Source organism: Prionailurus viverrinus, chromosome B2 (assembly GCF_022837055.1).
Source record: "Prionailurus viverrinus isolate Anna chromosome B2, UM_Priviv_1.0, whole genome shotgun sequence".
NCBI lineage: Eukaryota > Metazoa > Chordata > Mammalia > Carnivora > Felidae > Prionailurus > Prionailurus viverrinus.
Window position 1 is genome coordinate 30,531,392 of NC_062565.1, and position 18,250 is coordinate 30,549,641.

General features: G+C 56.7%; 2 protein-coding genes across 8 annotated transcripts; both read right to left on the minus strand.

Moving 5' to 3' along the window:
• Positions 1-278: 278 nt before the first annotated feature.
• EHMT2 (euchromatic histone lysine methyltransferase 2) lies at positions 279-13,634 on the minus strand. Of its 6 annotated transcripts, XM_047859790.1 has the most exons (28): positions 13,570-13,634; positions 12,857-12,923; positions 12,540-12,758; positions 12,189-12,442; positions 11,269-11,353; positions 11,133-11,173; positions 10,859-11,014; positions 8,648-8,785; positions 8,417-8,531; positions 8,145-8,246; positions 7,772-7,920; positions 7,528-7,671; positions 7,213-7,448; positions 6,951-7,133; positions 6,751-6,833; positions 6,312-6,418; positions 6,088-6,210; positions 5,901-6,002; positions 5,031-5,135; positions 4,761-4,915; positions 4,510-4,677; positions 3,921-4,065; positions 3,498-3,575; positions 3,130-3,245; positions 2,934-3,020; positions 1,443-1,521; positions 1,126-1,301; positions 279-781 (listed from the first exon to the last, which is right to left on the minus strand). In XM_047859790.1, exons 1-28 carry the CDS (start codon positions 13,609-13,611, stop codon positions 601-603), a joined length of 3,636 nt encoding a protein of 1,211 aa, XP_047715746.1. In that variant the 5' UTR covers positions 13,612-13,634; the 3' UTR covers positions 279-600. The 6 variants fall into 6 exon arrangements, with proteins under 6 accessions (XP_047715746.1, XP_047715747.1, XP_047715743.1 ...); XM_047859791.1 differs by lacking the exon at positions 8,145-8,246; XM_047859787.1 differs by lacking the exon at positions 13,570-13,634 and having other exon boundaries at positions 12,857-13,151.
• ZBTB12 (zinc finger and BTB domain containing 12) lies at positions 4,993-18,026 on the minus strand. Of its 2 annotated transcripts, none has more exons than XR_007152350.1 (2): positions 15,201-17,478; positions 4,993-5,004 (listed from the first exon to the last, which is right to left on the minus strand). XR_007152350.1 is itself a non-coding variant. In XM_047859804.1 (2 exons), the coding sequence occupies exon 2, from the start codon at positions 17,211-17,213 to the stop codon at positions 15,834-15,836; it is 1,380 nt and encodes a 459-aa protein (XP_047715760.1). In that variant the 5' UTR covers positions 17,214-17,233; positions 17,749-18,026; the 3' UTR covers positions 15,132-15,833. The 2 variants fall into 2 exon arrangements, 1 of the variants encoding a protein (XP_047715760.1); XM_047859804.1 differs by lacking the exon at positions 4,993-5,004 and adding an exon at positions 17,749-18,026 and having other exon boundaries at positions 15,132-17,233.
• Between the last annotated feature and the right edge of the window lie 224 nt (positions 18,027-18,250).

Consider the following 18,250-nt stretch of genomic DNA (forward strand, 5'->3'; position numbering starts at 1 on the left):
GGGGCTCGGGGCTGCCTGCCGCGGGCTCTACGGACCATGGCTTGAAGGAGCTGGCACGCTTTAAGAAAAAGCTTCATGTTTTTGCAAATTATTTCGTGGTACACTCACACCCATGACTGGACTCTGTCCACAGTGGTCTCTCACAAGCCTCCCCTCCCCTTGGGTGGCTGTCCACACCAGTCCATCCTGCTCAGTCCCTTGGGCCCACATTCCCTCTGGCTATGTGTGCTTCCTCCCTGACCAACCCCCTCTGGCCCCTCAAACAATCACCAAGACAGTTTATTACCAAACCCAGTATTTATTGAGAACAAAGGAAACCAGCTGGCATAGAGGCCCAATTTCAATTCATCAAACTTCAGCTGAGGATGGGGAAAAGGGAGCAGCCAGCCCTGAAGTCACCCTCCCAGGGAAGAACCAGCTCTGGGAGAGAGGGGCTGTCAGACCTCCAGGGCCCGGCTGGGGGTCTCTGGCCGAGGAATGTGTGAAGGGGTAAGGGACAGAAGAAGGCAGCACCCCAGGTGTGGGCTGTGAGCAGCAAGTGGCAGAGGGGGCTGCTGAGCTGGTGGCCATCCAGGGGTGGGGGACGTGTGTGGTCCGCGTTCAGGGATTGACTGGGGGCAGGGAGCCGAGCTCAGGCAACAGCTCGGGGTGGGGGTCCAGGCGGGCCAGGCGGCTCTGTTCCAGGGCAATGGCCTCGGCTGAGTGCTTGCACTTCTCAGAGCCACACTGACAGGTGAAGTATTTGCTTTTGATGTCCCAGAAGCGGTCACCATAGTCAAACCTGTCAGAGGAGCAGAAGGAGGCTATGGGATCCAAAGCCAGCTGCCCAGGCCTACCCCAAAGCACCCACCCCCATCTTCTCTGGACGGACTCCAAGCCATTTGCTGTTTCACGGACCTGCAGCACTGGCACTGCCTGTGACTCATTAGACATGCAGAAGAATCTTGGGCCCCATCCCAAATCTACTGAATCAGAATCTGGGAGGCTCAGGACTCCATCTACACGGACATCAGAGAGGCTCTGCTCTACTCCATGCCTGGAAACCAGGCACTCTCCAGTCTTCAGCTTCTGGTCCCAAGCTTACTGCATCTCCCACACCCCTGGCACACACCAGAGACACCTCACCCCAGCTCCTCCCCAGTCCGGATGTCTCGGGAACTGAAGAAGGCAATGCGTGGAAACCGGAGGTCCTGGTGCAGCATGAAGACACGGACGGGGATGATGTTGGGGTCACACAGGTGGTTGATGAAGCGGCTGATGTTGCCATAGTAACGGGCATCAATGCAGTACACCTCTCCGTCCTGAGGGAAAGGTATCACCCTTCACATCTACTACTACCCTGCTTGCCTGGCCAACTTCCCCACCCATGGACCATCCAGTCCCTCCTCCCCAGCTTTCCATCAGCTGGCTGGGAGCAAGGTACAGAGGGGTCTCCTGCTTACCTTGTTGTCTAGGTCGAAGAGATAAGAATCATCCTCTCTTACATCAGCCTCAGCATCGGAGATCAGCTCCCCAACATACCTGTTGGGCAGGAAGTGGTGGTTCTGAAGGTGAACAGGGGTTATCGGGAGCTCGCTCCAGGCCCTGTCTCTCCTCAGAACCCCATGGAACCCTCTTTCACAATTTGTCAGCTGCCCCGTCTGTCTATGAATCCCACAGACCTAGATGGCTGAGGTAGGCAGCCAAGGCAGAGTGGACATGGAGGACAGCAGACATCTTGGGAGTGGGGGAGGAGGTGGGTGGCTCCCCTCTGGAATGAGAATGAAAAGGAGGAACAGAGAACACAACAGAGGGAACAACACTGGGCATACTCTTGCCAGCTGGGGTCTCCACTGGACAGCTGGAACAATGGGCAGGACCAGCAAATGTGGGGGAAGTTGGGGCCGGTGGGCTGGGGACGAGCTGGAGATGCAGTGGTGGGGAAGGTAAAGGGAAGGGCCTGAGCTGCACCAGAGGAAGAATCAGCGAGTAGGGAGACACCAAGCCCCTGTGGTTACAGGGATCAGTATCTATAGGCAGGTGGTTTGGGCGGGGAAATCCACGCAGGTTTAGTCACTAGGAGGTTTCTGGACTAGGAATCACACAGCAGGTGGTGGTGATGCCAGGCAGTAGGACAGGAGAGGTTGGGGCTGCAGGAAGGGACAGAGCCACAGGGGCTGTGAGGAACTCTAGGAAGGAGCTGGACACAAGGACACCCACATTTAGAAAGTGGAGGAAGAGAAGTTGGTGAAAAGGGAGGATGGATGGGTCAGAGGTAGGACAGCATCATGGGAGCCACAGCAAGGGAGAGTAGCAGACGCTGGGAGAAGGAGGATCAAGATACGGGGTGACGGGCGGGTTGTCGAGAGGTGGTATCAGCAGAAGGGCAAGGGCAAAGGCAGATTCCGGCAGGGATGAGCAGTGAGTGGATGGTGGGGAAACTGAGGCTCAGGAGGAAGGGGCCATTTGAACGAAGTTGAGAGATGACCCAATAAGGAGAAAATGGATGGTCCTGTAAAGAGGCAAGTGGGGCCAAAGGAGGCCTAGATTAAGTCTGCAGGCCATGGAGTAGGAGCCAGGGGGCAGGAGGGTTACAGATGCTGCGAAAAGAAAGAATTGCTGGAGAGAAGTGAGGCCCTGGTGACTTGGACAGAAAGGTAACTTTATCACCTCCATTTTGCAGATGAGCAAAACGAGGCTCCAGGAGGTTAAGAACTTGGCCCAGGATACCCAGTGACAGAGGCTCAATCCATGTCTGTCTGTCTCCCAGCTTGGAAAGGCAGGGGAGGGAAGATGTGGTAGTGGTGACAGAAGGTTCTGAGGTCTGAGCAGGCTGGGAGCAGGTACAATCTGGCCAGAGACGGGCAGTGGGAAGGGGTGGGACCCATTAGGGAGAAAAGCAGATGGAGGCTTGGTAGTCAGCTACGGCTGTGCACCCTTCCACCCCTACTCACTCGCAGATGAAGGTTCCCTGGGGGATGGTCTGCAGGGCTCGGACCCCCCAGCCCATCTTGGCTGTTCGGTAGAGCTGCAGTCGCACTCTGGGGGCAGGAAAGGGGGTGACATTAGGTGGAGGAACCCAGAAACCCCCACCGGAGGGGACACAGGGGTGAGGTGGGGGTGAGGGTGGGCTGCAGGGGTGGGCCTCACTTGATACCACTCTGCACCACCCGGTTCTTGCAGTTTCTCCAGCAGGAACACGCCTGGTTACACTCGAAAATCAGTGGGGGCTCGATCTTGTTAAATTCCTGGAGCAGCCGTCCATCCTGGGGTCGAAGGAGGGAAGGACAAGTGGTTTCTGTGTGGCGCCCACCTCGGCTGCTAAGGACCCCCAGGACTCCACAGAAAAACCCACCATGGATCCCAATGCCACAAACAGGGAGAAGGGGCTAAGGGAGGCCACATGCTGGGTGCAGAGAACAGGAACCATGCCACCATGCCCTTGATTTGCATGTAGTTGGGCACAGGCTCACCTCTATCCTGGCACGCCCCTGGAAGCCCAGGGTGAGGGCACATACCTTGTCATACCAGCAGCGAATGCTGAGCTGGCCACATAGGCAGTTGGAACTGGAACAGTCGTCCACACACGTGCAGTGCTGGGGCAGGAGGCAGGGGATCAGCTTGGCCCTCAGAAGTGGCCTTGTCCCCTCAGCAACCAGCGCTCTCTGCCCCCCAACTGCTGTCCTTTCCCTGAGGTGGTTATATTAGTATGGCGGGTGGTGATGTTCCCGGGGCGAGGGACAATCAAGGTATTGCTGATTGGGGTGTCCCCAGGGCTACCAAGAGCCCATGATACCTTCACGTGTCCCAGAAAAAGGACCCCTTTCCCAGATGCATGCAAGCCCACGCCAGAGGTCCCTTTCAGCCCCATTCCACTGGCCAGGTGCCTTGTCGGCCCACAGCTTGTGTGTCCCTCCAGGAGGTCCCGGGCCCCTGCTCACTTGCAGGTGGGTGATGTTGCGGTCGATGTTCATGGTGGACGTCTCACAGTTCTCTGAGATGTACTTGTAATCCTCCGGGCAGGGCTCCCCATCCACGCCGTTGACGCAGGGAATAGGCACGTTCTCATAGCCCCGAGCCACATCCCTGATGGAAGGGAGATGGGGCTGGGGGTGCTACAGGATGGGGTCAGGGGGTCCACTAGGTACAAGGAGAGGCCTAGGAGGTTCCTGGGGCTGTGGGAGGGAAGGGCATGATTCTGGGGGTTCATTGGGGCATGGGAGGTAAGGTTGTCAAATAAACTGCAGGACACCCAATGAAAATTGGATTTTGGATAAGTAAGACGTAATTTTTTACTATGGATACATTCCAAATACTGTGTAGGACGCTCTTAACGCTAAAAAAGTACGTGCTGCTCGACTGAAATTCCAATTTAACTCTATTTCTGTTTACTGTATCTGGTATCCTAGCTGGGGGTTGGTTCTGGTGATTCAGTGGAGCCTGGGGAGGGTCTGAGGGATGTTCTGGAGGTTCAGCAGGGCTGGGGGAGAAGGCAGAAGGCTGTCCTGGGTGCAGAGGGCCCAGGCTCACCGGCAGATGATCTTCTCAGTGCGGATGGCCCGATTCCCCACTCCAAGACGAAGCTTGCGGTTGAGCTGCAGCGCAAACCACACGTCGGAGCGCTCAGGAGTCAGGTCCCATGCTGTGTCCCCCTCCTTGTTCCGCAGCTCAGGGTTCGCCCCGCGTGACAGGAACAGCCTGGGAGGGGACAGGAAGCCTGTGGGGTCTGGGGCTGCGTGAAGGCACTGGGGCGTCAGGGCGTGGGGTGGGCTGGGGCTCACAGCACACAGTCGTGGTAGCTCTCCCGCGCTGCGATGTGCAGGGGCGTGTCACCGTGGTAGTTGACAGCATGGAGGTCACAGCGTGCATTGAGGAGGACCTCAGCGATGGCAGCACTGCCAGTGAAGGAGGCCCAGTGCAGGCAGATGTTTTCCTCCTGTGGACGTGGGAGGGTAAGGGTGGGTCCAAGCAGTGAGCCCTTGAACCCAGCCTCGTCCTTGCTCAGAGGGCCAGGACAGTCCCCACCTCCACTACCCCCAACCAACTCTCACGTTGTCTGTGAGGGTGACATCGGCGCCCCGTGTCAGCAGCATGCGGATCACCTCAATGTGCTTGTGCTCCGCAGCCCAGATAATGGGCGTCCATCCCCCACTGTCCTGTGGGTGGGGAGAGAGGGAGGAGGGTGAGGGGTCCCCCTTCCCCTACCCCGGGCACGCCCAGCAGCTGGCCCTGCTTCCCAAAGGAGCATGTGGTCAAGAGCACAGGCTCTGGGGCTAGACTCTGAGTGTGAGTCTCAGCTCCATCACTCACATGCTTTGAGACTCCAGGTAAGTCTCTGGAGTCTCAGGTTCCCGATCTGTAAAATGGGACTAATAGTGTCTATTGCTCAGAGTTGTGGAATAATTTTTCTCATTCTAAAAGACACATACTTTCTAGGTCTTTCCATTCAAAAGTCCTAGAACACAGTGACCCAACAGCAATAACTGCTGCTAAGGACACAGACTGCAGTCTCTAAAAAAATCTCTTTGTACTAAAAGATGCACTTAAAAGCGGTTGGGTCCTAACAAAAACCACAGAAGCCTAGTTCAAGGGGCTCCTCCTGGACAAAGAATGGAACAATTCAAAGATCAATAGGCTAAACACACCCAACATATGACAAAGTGAGAGGTGATAAAGAGTATCATTGCACACTTCCAGAGATTAAGGCAGCAACTCATTATTCTGAAAACTGACAGAAAAAGCAAAAAGGAGAAAGGTAAAGAAAAAAACACAAATGAGGAGGGAGAAAAGAGGGACACGCTAGAGCAAGGCAAGATCATGGAAAGGGTCGGAGGTCAGCTGAAGTCGAAAGGGGGCCCAAAGCCCGAAGCTGAGCCAAGGACCCAGACGAAGTGGGCTGGGCAGGCAGCCAGGCCGCTGACCTGGGCGTTGACGTCCACCTGTCCTGTGCTGAGCAGCAGGCTGACCATCTCCAAGTTCCCAATTTTGGCTGCATGGTGGAGGCAGGTGGAGCCATCCTCCTCCTGAGGAAGACGTGGGCAGATGAGTCCCCCGCTGGCATCTCAAACCCATCTCAAACCTAGGCCCCGGCTGGCCCGGTCACCACACCTTGCTGTAGACACAGCCGCCACGCTGCACCATGTAGCGTGCTACCTCCAGGTGGTTGTTCACCACAGCCTCCATCAGCGGGGTGCGCTGCTGCTTGTCCACTGCATTGATGTTGGCTCCTGCCTGCAAGGAGGGGGCATGGGGGCTGGCACCTCAGAAGGGCTGGGGAAAGGAGGGCGTCTGGGGGCCTGGTCAATGAGGCAGAGGGCTGGGCCCAGGCTGACCTGCAGCAGCACGTGGCAGATCTCCACGGAGCCCTTCTGGGCGGCCGCGTGCAGGGGCGTGCGCTTGCTCTGCTGATCGCTCTGGAAGTTGGGGTCCAGGTTGTCCACTGTGGGGAGAGCCCGCCACACCGGAAGAGGGAGGGACAAGTGGTGAGCGAGCTAGGGGGCAGGTGGGACCTCCTCCAGGAAAGCTTCTTAGGGCCCTAACCCATGTCAGGGGCCCCTCCTGAGCAATGTCATGAACTCCTCTGAACATCACTGGGAAGGCACAACTGATGGGTTAGCTGTGTGTCTGTCTCCCCTACCACACTAACACTAAGTATTTCAGGGCAAGGACAATGGCCTCTGTTGCTGTGCTCCTGGCCCTGAGCCCAGTGTCTGGTACATAATCAGTGTTCACTCAAGGTCTGCAGAACAAACGAGTAAGTGGAATACTCACACAACATCAGGATCACCTTCTGCAGCTCCCCTTGCTTCACCGACAGGTACAACTGCCGGGGGTGGAAGCGGAGTTTCTTCCTCCTGTCATGGCAAGGGAGAGGTGTAGGCTCCTCAGAAGGAGCATCAACCTCAAAACCTGCAGATCCACCTTTCAGCCCCAGCCCTGGCCGCCCAGCCCGAGAGCAACCCCTCATTCACCTCTCCGATTCCTGGATGACCAGGGCCTTCTCCAGGGCCTCTCGGCCTGGCCCAGGTGGCAGCCCCACGGCTGAGAGGCAGCCCCCATTGGGAAGAGTCAGGGAGGGCCCTGAGCTGTCGATGGTGTCAGCCAGAGGGTCACAGGGTGGCCGCCGGGGCTCCCCATGCCCTCGCATCCGGGCACTGTGGGAGAAGGTGCTGATGTCTACAAGCAACGGGGCCAGGGCAGGGAACAGACAGTCGGGAAGGGGGAGGCCAGTACCTGGGCTGGGAAGTATCTGCTCTCCCGGGGGCATCCTGAGCCAGGGGTGGGGGGGCAGGGGCTGCGGTGCCAGCTGGTGGGGTCACCCCATCCCCCCGGGGGATGGTCACCTCCTGGGCCTCAGATGCATCCTCCCCACAGTGAGGACAGAAGACCATGCCGTTCAGCTGGGACACACAGGCCTTGTGGAAGCGGTGGGCCACACGGAAGTCGGGGTGGCACTCCAGGAAGGTGCCCTGGGAAATAATGTGGTCAGGATCTAGAAGACCCCTCCCCTGTGGGGCACGCTGCCTGTCTGCCCTACCGGTCACTCACCGCCGTACAGAAGTAGCCACAGCCTGGGCAGCAGTGGTGTTTGACCATGCGGGCACGGTGGGTCTCACAGAGCACCATTAGTGCCACGCGGCTTGACGGCCTCATGGTCTCCCGCTTGAGGATTGCAGCATTGCAGCCTGACAGCTGTGGCAGCGTGAATGGGTAGGAAGAGGGTGAGGCTAGGGCCTGGGGCTGGATCCCCCCCGACCCACTGGCACCTCTCTTCCCAGCTCACAGGGCCCACCTCTCCATCCACACTCTCTGTGGCCATGCACTTGTGCCCAGCTCTCTCGCTGATGCGGTCAATCTTGGGTGCCTCCATGCGGCAGCTGCAGAGGGGCAGCTCCTCAAACCCCCGCTCTGTCTCCAGTGAAGACGTGTCATTGGATACCCCTTGGACGGAGGGAAAAGGGAGCTGAGGGAGGCCATACCCATCACCCACAGGGACCACTGGTAGGGCCTCGCACCCCCGCCCTGCCTTTCCCTCCAAGCTCTAGAACTCCCAAAGCCTGGCCATGGACAGACACCTCAGCTCCGGTGGGGTCCCCCTCCTCCCCGTTCCCTCCAGCCCAGAGGGTGCCCCCTAGTGGCTCGCCATCCCAGCAATTGGCAATTACCAGCGTGGTTGGGGGAGAGGGTCCCCTCGCTGGGCAGCTCCAGGGACCCCAGAGGGACCTCCATGTACTCACTGGGGCCTGAGGAGCCCACACCATTCACTCCTGACACAGAGACAGAGAGAGTGAGAGTGCGAGCTCACAGGTGCCTGGACGCGTGGGTACATGCGGGTGTACGTGCATGAGCACATGCATGAGCGTGTGTTCGTGCACGCTCTCTGGGGGCTGGCAGGGGGGCTGCAGGAGGGGACCCAAGAGCAGAGGAGCCTCCTCACCTCGTGGCTCCTTGGCCCGTGGAGGCTCGCGCTTCCGCCGTTTCCGGGATGGCTTCACCCATGGGCTGTCCTTCCGCCACTTCTTCTTGGCTTTGCGCCGGCCACTGGAACCACTCTGGGATGGAGGAAGAATTAGAGAGCCTAGCCCCCAGCCCACTACCCCTGCTCTGGGGACTCAGACCTCCAGCCCCTCAGCCCCCACTCCTCAGGATGCCAGTCTCCAGCTCTTACCCTGTCAGACTGATTGCCAGACTCCTCATCTTCCTCTTCTTCTTCCTCTTCTTCTTCTTCCTCCTCTTCCTCTTCTTCCTCCTCCTCCTCTTCCTCCTCTTCCTCACTTAGTTGTTCAGCCAGAGCTTCAACCTCAGACTGGGAGAGAAGCAAGGCAGGGCTGGGGAAACAGCAACCCTCAGTCCACAGCCCTCTCTTGGGAAACAAGCAGGGCAGGACACACCCAACCCCCAAAACTCAATGAAGCAGGATAAATAAAGAACTATTACTACTGGGGTGCCCGGGTGGGTCAGTCAGTTAAGCGTCCAACTTTGGCTTAGGTCATGATCTCACAGTTCTTGAGTTTGAGCCCTGCGTCGGGCCCTGTGCTGACGGCTCAGAGCCTGGAGCCTGCTTCGGATTCTGTGTCTCCCTCTCTCTCTGCCCCTCCCCGGCTCGTACTCTGTTTGTCTCTCTCTCAAAAATAAACATTAAAAAAAAAATTTTTTTAAAGAACTATTACTACTGTCCCAGGATGGCTCCCTGGAGGACGTGAATGGACAGGAGAGGAAACAAAGGGTGTGGGATGTTAGACAGCTGTGAAAAGGAAGGCACCTCACTCACAATGATGAGTGTGAATCTTGATGACATATTAAGCAAAAAAAAAAAAAACAGTTCCAGAAAACAAGCACAAGTTTTATGCTTTTTATGAAGTTCATATGTAGATAGGACTACCAGTGGTTGCTAAAAATACCAGATGAAAAGCTAATGAAGAACTTTGTAATAAGGAGAAGGTTGACGTCACAGAAATCTACTATCAATCTTAAATACCACTAACAAAAAGACAAGACGTCCATGCCCGCTTATGCGATGCAAGAGGAAGCATGCATACCAGCTATCAAATCTTCTCACCATTAAAAACAAAAACAAAAAAACACCCAAAGCTGATTATGCTTCTAGATCTAGTTTATAAAAAATATTGAGGGGGCACCCTGAATGACTTAGTCGGTTAAGCATCCTACTTTGGCTCAAGATCTCACAGTTCGTGAGTTCAAGCCCTGCATTGGGCTATCTGCTGTCAGTGCAGAGCCTGCTCTGGAACCTCTGTCTCCCTCTCTCTAAAATAAATAAACATTAAAAAAAAAGAAAAAAGAACATGTCAGTCGCCACCCAGTCAACTAATTTTAAACGTGAGAAATTCTGTAGGACAACCAACCTGGCTTCTTCAACAAATAAATGGCAAAAAAAAACCCCTTCTTTTTCAAAGACAGGTAAACCTACCTTTAAATCAAGAGAGGCCTAAGGCAAATGTCAATCAAACCAATGTATGGAGCTCATTTGAATCTGGACAAACAAAAACCCACCTATGAAACAACTGAGAACACATGAACACTCATAGCAAGGTGATGGCTACATTTTCTAGGTTGTGAAAACAGTTAAGCAGTGATACTAAAAAACAGGAAGAGGGCCCCTGGGTGGCTCAGTCAGTTAAGTATCTGACTTCAGCTCAGGCCAGGGTCTTGCAGTTCATGAGTTTGAGCTCTGCAACGGGCTCTGTGCTGACAGCTCAAAGCCTGGACCCTGCTTCTCTCTCTGCCCCTTCCCGGCTCACGCTCTGTTTCTTTCTCTCTCTCAAAAATAAATAAAAACACTAAAAAATAAAAATAAAAAACAGGAAGAAGCCTGATGTTTAGAGATACATACGAAGACATTTCCAGATAAAACGATGTGATGGCTACTTTAAAGCAGTCAGGGACGTGGGTGTGCTGGGGGAGGAAGAGAGGAGTCAAGAGTGGCTGTGTACTGAAAATTGCTGGAGCCAGGTGAGGCTTCATGAGGGCTCACCCTTTGCTCTTTTGTATGTTATTTGTAGTTTTCCGTGAAAAAATGTTAAAAAAAAAAAAAAAAAGCACAACAGGTAAGACAGCATTATACTGCACAGGCAAACTTGTAGGAGATAAAACCAAACCAAGAGCAAAAGAATAAACAAGCAAGCAAACAACAAAATGGAATGCTAAACCCCAAGTCCAGGATGGTGGTTGCCACCATGGAGAGGAGCAAGGGGAGGGACTGGGGTGGAGCATGCACTGGAAGTTACGGACCGTATGGGCCCCTGAATTAGGGGGTGTTCACAAGGTAAAAAGGAAAGAGACAAGGCAGGGAATGAAAGACTGGCGATTGAGCCTTGAACAAGGTACGTGCTGGCAGGGAGGTAGGCTAGCTCCTTCTCACCTTGCTGTCAGAGTCCACACGCTCATCCACAGAGTAGGAGTCGTAGTAGAGGCTGAAGTCGTCCCCCACCACTGTCTCCCACTCCTCTAGGGACCCTGGGTCCCCTTTCTCCATGGTCACTTCTCCTGAACCCCGGGCAGAACCCAACTCCTCCGACTAGGAAAAGATCAGAAAAATGGAAGCTGCTGGTACTTCCCCCCCAGCCCATTTCCCTTGAGGGCAGGATGAGGCCCCCTAGGTGGAGAGGCCTTGTTTTCTGCCTCTCCAGGCTCACCAGGCCACCACCGGAGTTCAGCTTCCTCCTTTTGGCCACATCTAGAAGGAGAGAGAGAAAGGAGTAAGGCCTGTCCTTAACCCTCAGGACCCTGAGGTCTCATCCAGCAGCAGGTTGGGTGGGAGGTGGGACTGACCTGAGGTCATCTTCCCCAAGGAGTGCACGTCATCACTCATGCGGAAATGCTGCACTTCAGGGGGCCGCTTCTCAGGGACTGGGGGCTGGGGGCCGAGAGGGAGCACACTTAGGGTCGGGAGTATCTCTGGTTGGGCCCGGGGGCCTGGATTAGCCTGCAGCCCTGGGTGAGGTGGAGGGTAGGTGAGCCACACCCTCAAAAATGCCATTTGAAGCTCCAGTGAACCAGAATGTGGCAATCACAAGAACTGCTGTATCCCCAGAAGTAGTTATGTTAAGCACATCCCACACCTAACACTTATCTCTTCAAGATTGCAGAAGCAGGCCCTTTTTTACCCATTTTACAGATGAGAAAACAAAGGTTCATGCTTTGCCCAAAGCTACCTAAACCATACCCAAAACAAAATCATACCAAGAGCCCTAAAAATATTGTCATAAAGCTTCTGAAATTCTGGGGCTTTGGTCCTTTCCCTCACCTCCTACCCCTTAGGGATTCATAGTAAAACCCTCAGAACCTTTAAAAAAGGGAGCAGGGACAGTGTCAAAGGGAGGAAAAAGTTCCCTTGGGGCTTGCTTTGAGGTAGAAAGAAAGAGTGGTCTGAAGTTTCTTTAGTCATTATCATAAGAATAATTATAAAAGTAGCTACACAATTAACTCTCTAACCTTTGTATTATCTACTTCCCTCTCCCCAAGAATGTAAACTCCAGGAAGACAGAAATTTGTCTGTTTGTTCAGATTAACCCCCAGCCCAGAATTTGACACATTGTAGCCCCTAGGTAAATATGTGAAACTGGGAATAGATTAGAAAAGGTCTGAATAAAGTGTAAAAAAAAAAAAAAAAAAGTGTAAAGAAAGTCCACAAGGGGTTTACTGTGGATTACTCCTGTCTCCCCACTCCAACCCTCTCCCTCAATCCTCACCTGCCCATTTCCTGGTTTGGACATAGTTTTTCTGGCTCGGTGGACCTTGGGCTGCCCCTCTGGGCTGGGTGTGGCCGGAGGGGGTTCAGGCCCTGCTGCTGCTGCCCCCTGGGCGCCCGGCATACTCAGCAGCCTCATAGCTAAACTCTGGACCGATGGGGGTGATTTTCCAGCCCCTGTCATTGACATCTTGGCCCGGCTGGGACAGGCACCCCCCTTGCTGGGGGAAGAGGGGAATGACTTTGTGGCATGGCCTGGAAAACAGACAGGCAAGCAAAGGCAAGATAAGAGGAAAAGTAGTCAGAGGATACCCCACTTCACCTCCCACCCCAAGACTCCCCAGCCTCTCACCCAGCAGGATGCGGCCCCCATGGAGGTCCCCATCTCCCTCGAGATTCTCAGGTTCATCCCCAATGAGTGGTGTGGCTCCTACAGGGGTGTCAGCCCCCTCATCACCCACGGTGACCGTGACAGAGGCTGGGGATGAGGGGCCAGCAGGCTCCAGGGAGTCGGGACTGGCCTTGGGTAGGGTCTCCTCACTACGAGGGGTGTCCCCCAAAGAGCCATGAACTGTAAGGGAAAAGAAAAAGTTTGGGGCTAAGCTCTCAGGGAATCCTGTGTTGGGGGAGGTGAAGGTCCAACTGGGCCCGTTTTTCTGCCGTACTCACCTCTTTCAGTGGCTCCTCTAGGCTCCTTCTCCAGCACCAGCGCCCCCATCTCAGCAGGGGCCTCCCCCTGGCAGGGGACACAAGGTAGAGGAGGGCTGGTCAGCCCTGTAGGAAGTTGGGGAGCCCAGGACGCCTGGGCTCTGGGAAGAGAGAGTAGGCTCCGGGGCCTACCTCTTCCTCTATGGGGCCCCCCCCTTCCGCGGCCTCGGCTGCCCGGGGGGGCCGCACGACCCCTCCCCCGGGCCCGCATCAACCCCCTCCCTCTCGGTAGACCCCTCATCTCTGGGGCCGAGAAGAGAGGAGGGGGAGGGGGCGGGGCCTCCGCGCCCCGGCCCCGCCCCCTCCTCCCGGCTGCACGCGCCGCTCCCCCTTTGTCCCCCAGGCCGCGGGGACCCCGGGCACCAACCCCTCCAGCGCCCGCTGCCCCCCAGCCCGGTGGACGGCCCCTCGTGCCCCTCGCGCGTGCTCCTGGGGCCCCGGCGCCCGCCGCCCACTCGGGGGCAGCCGGCGGCTGCACGCGCGCCTCCGTGCCCACTCCCCCCACCTCCCACCCCCTGGTCCCCTCATCCGCCCCCGGTGCTGGCCCTCCGGATTGCTGTAGGTCCCGTCCGGGCCCCCCGGCCCCGTTGCACCCCCGGAGCATTGCACGGGCGCGCGCTTCCCCCGGGCGCGCGCGCGGGCATGCACCCGCCTCTCCCCCTCCCCTTCCGCACCTCGGCGGCCGCCGCCGCTGCAGCTCCCGCCGCCGCCGCCATCGCCGCTTGCGCGGGGGGCTGAGCCGGCGCGCGGCCGCCCCGGGTCACGTGGGCGGGGGAGGGAGGACTAGGAGGAGCCTTAAAGGAGCCACTACGCGGCTTCTGGCCATTTTCCCCCGAGAGCAGCCTCGGAAATGGCTGTGGCTGTCCTAAGCTGGGACTGCAGGGGAGAATTCCTGCCATTCCTGGTGTCAGCTCAGCGGGGAGCCGAAGGTGAGGCACGCCTGGGTCCAGGTGTGGCTTCTCCATCCCCCGCCTGGTTTTAGGTAACGAAAGGAATGTCTGACCCTCCCAGCTTTCGGCTGCGGCTGTCTTTCCAATCTGGCCCGCGTATGCTTCTCCCGCCTCTGGGTGCTTTCTAGTTTGTGGGTCACCAGATAGAAGGGTCGGGCTCAGTTTTGGCCTTGCTTCCCTAACGAGCAAGGAGGGGACAGTGGGGACGCGCGGACACCTTTACTTTCAACTGCTTCATGTCTCCTGGAGCAGCGTCCACTTTTGAAAACCTGGGGCTAAACGTCTGTTCTGTTTATGCCATACATGTTACTCCACCATGTGCACTAGCGATCTGGGTAAGACCCTAGAGGCCCGAGAGTCATTACTGCCTGGTGATACTACTGAGTAACTTTTTTCTTTTTTTGCCAAACACCTTATATACATAGGCACTGCGTGGGTCACAGCCCAACTAACAGTATGAATGATGTTACACCAATATATAACCTTGGTAGCATTATTTAGGGTACCATCCCTTTACGTATTACATTCTGGTCAAAGTCTGGAAAAAAAACCTGTGTGATTTCACACGCAGTATTTGATAGAAGCAGGTGGTTGGGGTATTGGGCACCTGAGGCCAATTCAAGGCCTTCTGGGAACTGTAGTTCTCTTTGCTTAAGAACTATTCCAGAGCTTTGTGGGAATTGTAGTCTTCCCCATACCCTAATCTGAACTGTTTTTTGTTTTGTTTATTTAGCTTTCCCGAGGACATGAACCCTTCCTCAGATCATAAATGTCCAAACATTGGCTCCTGCTTAAAGTTTTGGTGGACACAATGATCACACATATAGCTCTTCCATAGTGCAGATACGAAACTCTTCCAATAGAGGGGGAGATAGTGTGTTATCACCACTGCTAATTATGAAACATAAGTGTGAGCTATCTGCCAGGTGCTGAGGTTGTAGAATTTGGAGGGTACCCAGCCAGAGAAGCCCACTTGCACAATCCCCTTCTCTTCTCAAGTCTCCTTCACGCATGAGGCCTACAGGAGTTGTGCGGAGTGTAGAGCAAATGGCATGAGAGAGAAGCTGTCTAGGGTGGGATAGTCATACACATGCAGTTGCCAGACAGAGTATAAAGAAAAAATAAAGTGGTTTTTTTTTTTATTATTTTTTATTTTGTGGAAAACAAAAGCAGAAAAACTAAAACCCCAAACTCCAGAAAAAATCCTAAAAAATACGTTTTGTTTTCTTAAAAAATACTGTATAAGTCTCTACTCCTCTCCCTCCCTCCCCAAACAGACCTCCATGTATCCTTTCATCTAAGTGCCCTACCCCCCACCCCCACCACTGTTCATCCTTCTTGCTATTGTCCCCCACTTCATATCTACCCAGGACCCTTATCCCCATGTTCTCTTACCTGGCACCTGACATGGTTCTCCCTAGTTTTGGTGAGTCTTTACCCATAATCCCATTCCCCCAGCATGCAAGAACTGTCTCCCTACTTCCTTTTCTGGAATTCAATAATCCTTTCCCCCTACCACTCCCTCTCCCAAGGATCTATTCTATGCAGGAGCACATAAACTGCCTCCTGCCAAATTCCCTCCCAATTCCCACCCCCCCACCCCCCATCTCAAGATATATCAGAACCTCTCCCTGGGCAGCCTTAACCAGGAATAAAGCATTTTTGTCTTTTTTTTTTTTTCCTCATTCCATAAGACCCTTTCCCTCCCTCCACATATCCATGCACGTCTAAGAGAAGAAAATCTTTCTCTGGGAGCCCATATTCTCTTGGTCTTCTCAAAGAACCCTCTCCCTCTCCATTCTTTTTTTTCTGAAAAGGCAGGGGTCCTCTCTCCAAGAAATCTTCAGCCCCTCCCTCAGGATATATCCGCTCAGGTTCCCCACGTACCTGCCTGTTCCCGACCCTCCCACCCCCCTACCTATTCTCCTGGGCCAGGGAGCTCCCTTCAGCCCAGGGACCCCTGCCTCCTGGCCCCCGAGCCTGCCCCACTAGCGGATGAGGACGTTGATCTCTGCCACACTGGCCTCCAACACGTTCTCTGCCGTTGTCTTGCCATGCTGCTCCTTGAGGTGCCGCCTAATGGCAGGCTTGTGAGCGAAGCGCACGTCGCAGTAGGAGCAGCGATAGGGCCTCGCTCCAGAGTGTAGGTTGAGGTGGTCGTGCAGCGTGGACTTCTGTGTGAAGCACTTGCCGCAGATGCCACACGAGTGCGACTTGACGCCGCGGTGCACGTTCATGTGGCGGTTGAGGTTGCTGCTGTGGTTGAACTGCTTGCCGCAGCGTGGGCACATGAAGATGAAGTGCTGCGCCCGCATGTGGAAGACCAGCTTCTCCACGCCCTGGAACACTTCCGGGCACTTGGTGCACTTGATGTTCTTTAGGGGGTTTCCACTGGAAAAGCCCCCGGGCAGGGGTCCCCGGCTGCTCCCTGCCCCCAGGCTGCCCCCCGCCCCCCGGGCAGCCATGGCCACCGCTGCTGCCTCCACCAGGCCCGAGGTGGCCCCCACGCTGGCTCTGCCTCCAGGGATCAACAGCAAACCCTCCCCTTCTGCGTCCTCGGACAGGCTATAGCAGGCTTTCACTACACCCTGTGGCGGGGCCACAGTGCTGGGGGGCACGCTGCTCTGGGCCAGCTCCCCAAGGTGGCTGCCCACCGAGCCTCCGATGCTCAGGCCTCCTCCCAAACCTCCGGGAGGTTTGAGCCGGTGTGCCACCTCCAGGGCCGACTCCACTTTGACGATGCAGATGTCAGACACGTCCTCGTCCTCGTCCTCATCTTCTTCCTCGGCCTTCAGCTCCAGATCCTCATCCAGAGGGAACTCCAGTTTCACAGGCCGTAGGAGTGGAGGGGGCAAAGGGGGTGGGGGTGGGGGCTTGGGGGCTGGCTTTGGGGTCCTAGCAGGAGGGAGCAGGGATTTGGTGGCACTGACACTGCTCACAAGGCTGGCATCGCTGACCCCATCCTCTTTGAGGCCTATTTTGGGCTCAATGAACTGGCTGAGGGCGTTCCTGCATTTCTCCACCACGTGCTCCATCTGCAGGTAAGAGGCAGCCGTCAGGTAGTTGACGATGTCCCTGACGGCGAATTCCAGAGCGCCCGTGTAGCAGGACAGGAGCAGGTCGGCCACGATGCGTGCACTGTGCATCAGTGAGACCTGCAGCTCAGAACTGGGGTTCAGTAGGAACTGGTCCCGCAGGAAAGGCGAGCAGGCGGCCAGGATGACCTTGTGGCCACGAAACTTGAGGCTGTCGGCCACAATGGTCACGTCGCAAAACCGCTCCTCTGCGCGGAGCTGGTTCATGTTCCGCAGGGTAGCGGCCTCGTGGCCCGGCAGCTGGAAGCGCAGGACTTCCACCCCAGAGGCCATTGTGGCGGGGGTGGGCAACCCTGGTTGGGAAGGAAACCGGTCAGAGACAAAGGTCTCTGGTTCGCCTAAGCCAAGGCTCCAGGCCCCTCGCTCCCATTCTTGCCCAGCATCCCAGCTTCAGATCTCCCAGTCTTCAGGCCCCTTCCTCAGTTTCCCCAGGCCCTGGGGAAGCGCTCTCCCTCCGAGAGAACGGAGGCGTGGTTCCCGGGGGCGGGGCAGCGGCGTCCACACCCCCCCCCCCCCCACGCCGGACCGCCCGCGAGAATGGGGCGAGCCCGCGCGCCCAAGGGTAAGGCTGGAGAAACCTGGAGCAGAGGCCTGGGGCTCTGGGCTCCGGGGTGGTCCGGGCTGCAGCCTTTTCTCACCCCGCCCCCTTTCCCCGCTGCTTCGTTCCTCCGCCCCCCCTTTGCACGTTTGCACGCGCCTTTCACGTCCTCCCCCCGCCGCCTGCACGCTTCGTGCACGCCCCCCCCACGTTCAGAGCTCCGTGGCACGCCCCCCCAGCCCCACGACCCTGAGTGCACGCGCCTCTCACCTGGCCCGGTTCCGCGCGCTGTTTTTTCCCCCCCTATCTCCCCCACCCCCCCAGGGTCGGCAGCGCCCCCAAACACGGGCAGAGCCTGGGCAGCGCGCAGGCGCGAGGGTGCACGAGGCGCGCGCGCGGGGCCAGCTCCGCGTGGGCGTTAGGAGGGAGGGGCGGGGGCGGCTCGTGCAGTGTGTTCCAGGCCCCGCGCGCCTCGGCGTCGGCGAGAACTCGGGGAGGAGGAAGAGGGGAGGGAATTAAAGGAGCAGGATTCGCCCCTTCCAGACCCCCCTTTCTTCACCAGCCCCCCCCCCCCCCCTACGCGGTTAAAGGGCCGGATGGCCTGGCCTCCCCTTTGGCCAGTATTATTTGTCCGCCAGAGCGGAAATACGTTCCACACCCCCCTTTCTCGCTCCCCCTCCTCTGTGCCTCCGGGCCCCGCGGCACGTCTGCGCGTGCGTGCCAAGAGCCGCGCAGAGGCCCGCTTGCTCGGGCCCGCCCCTCGTTCCCGGCT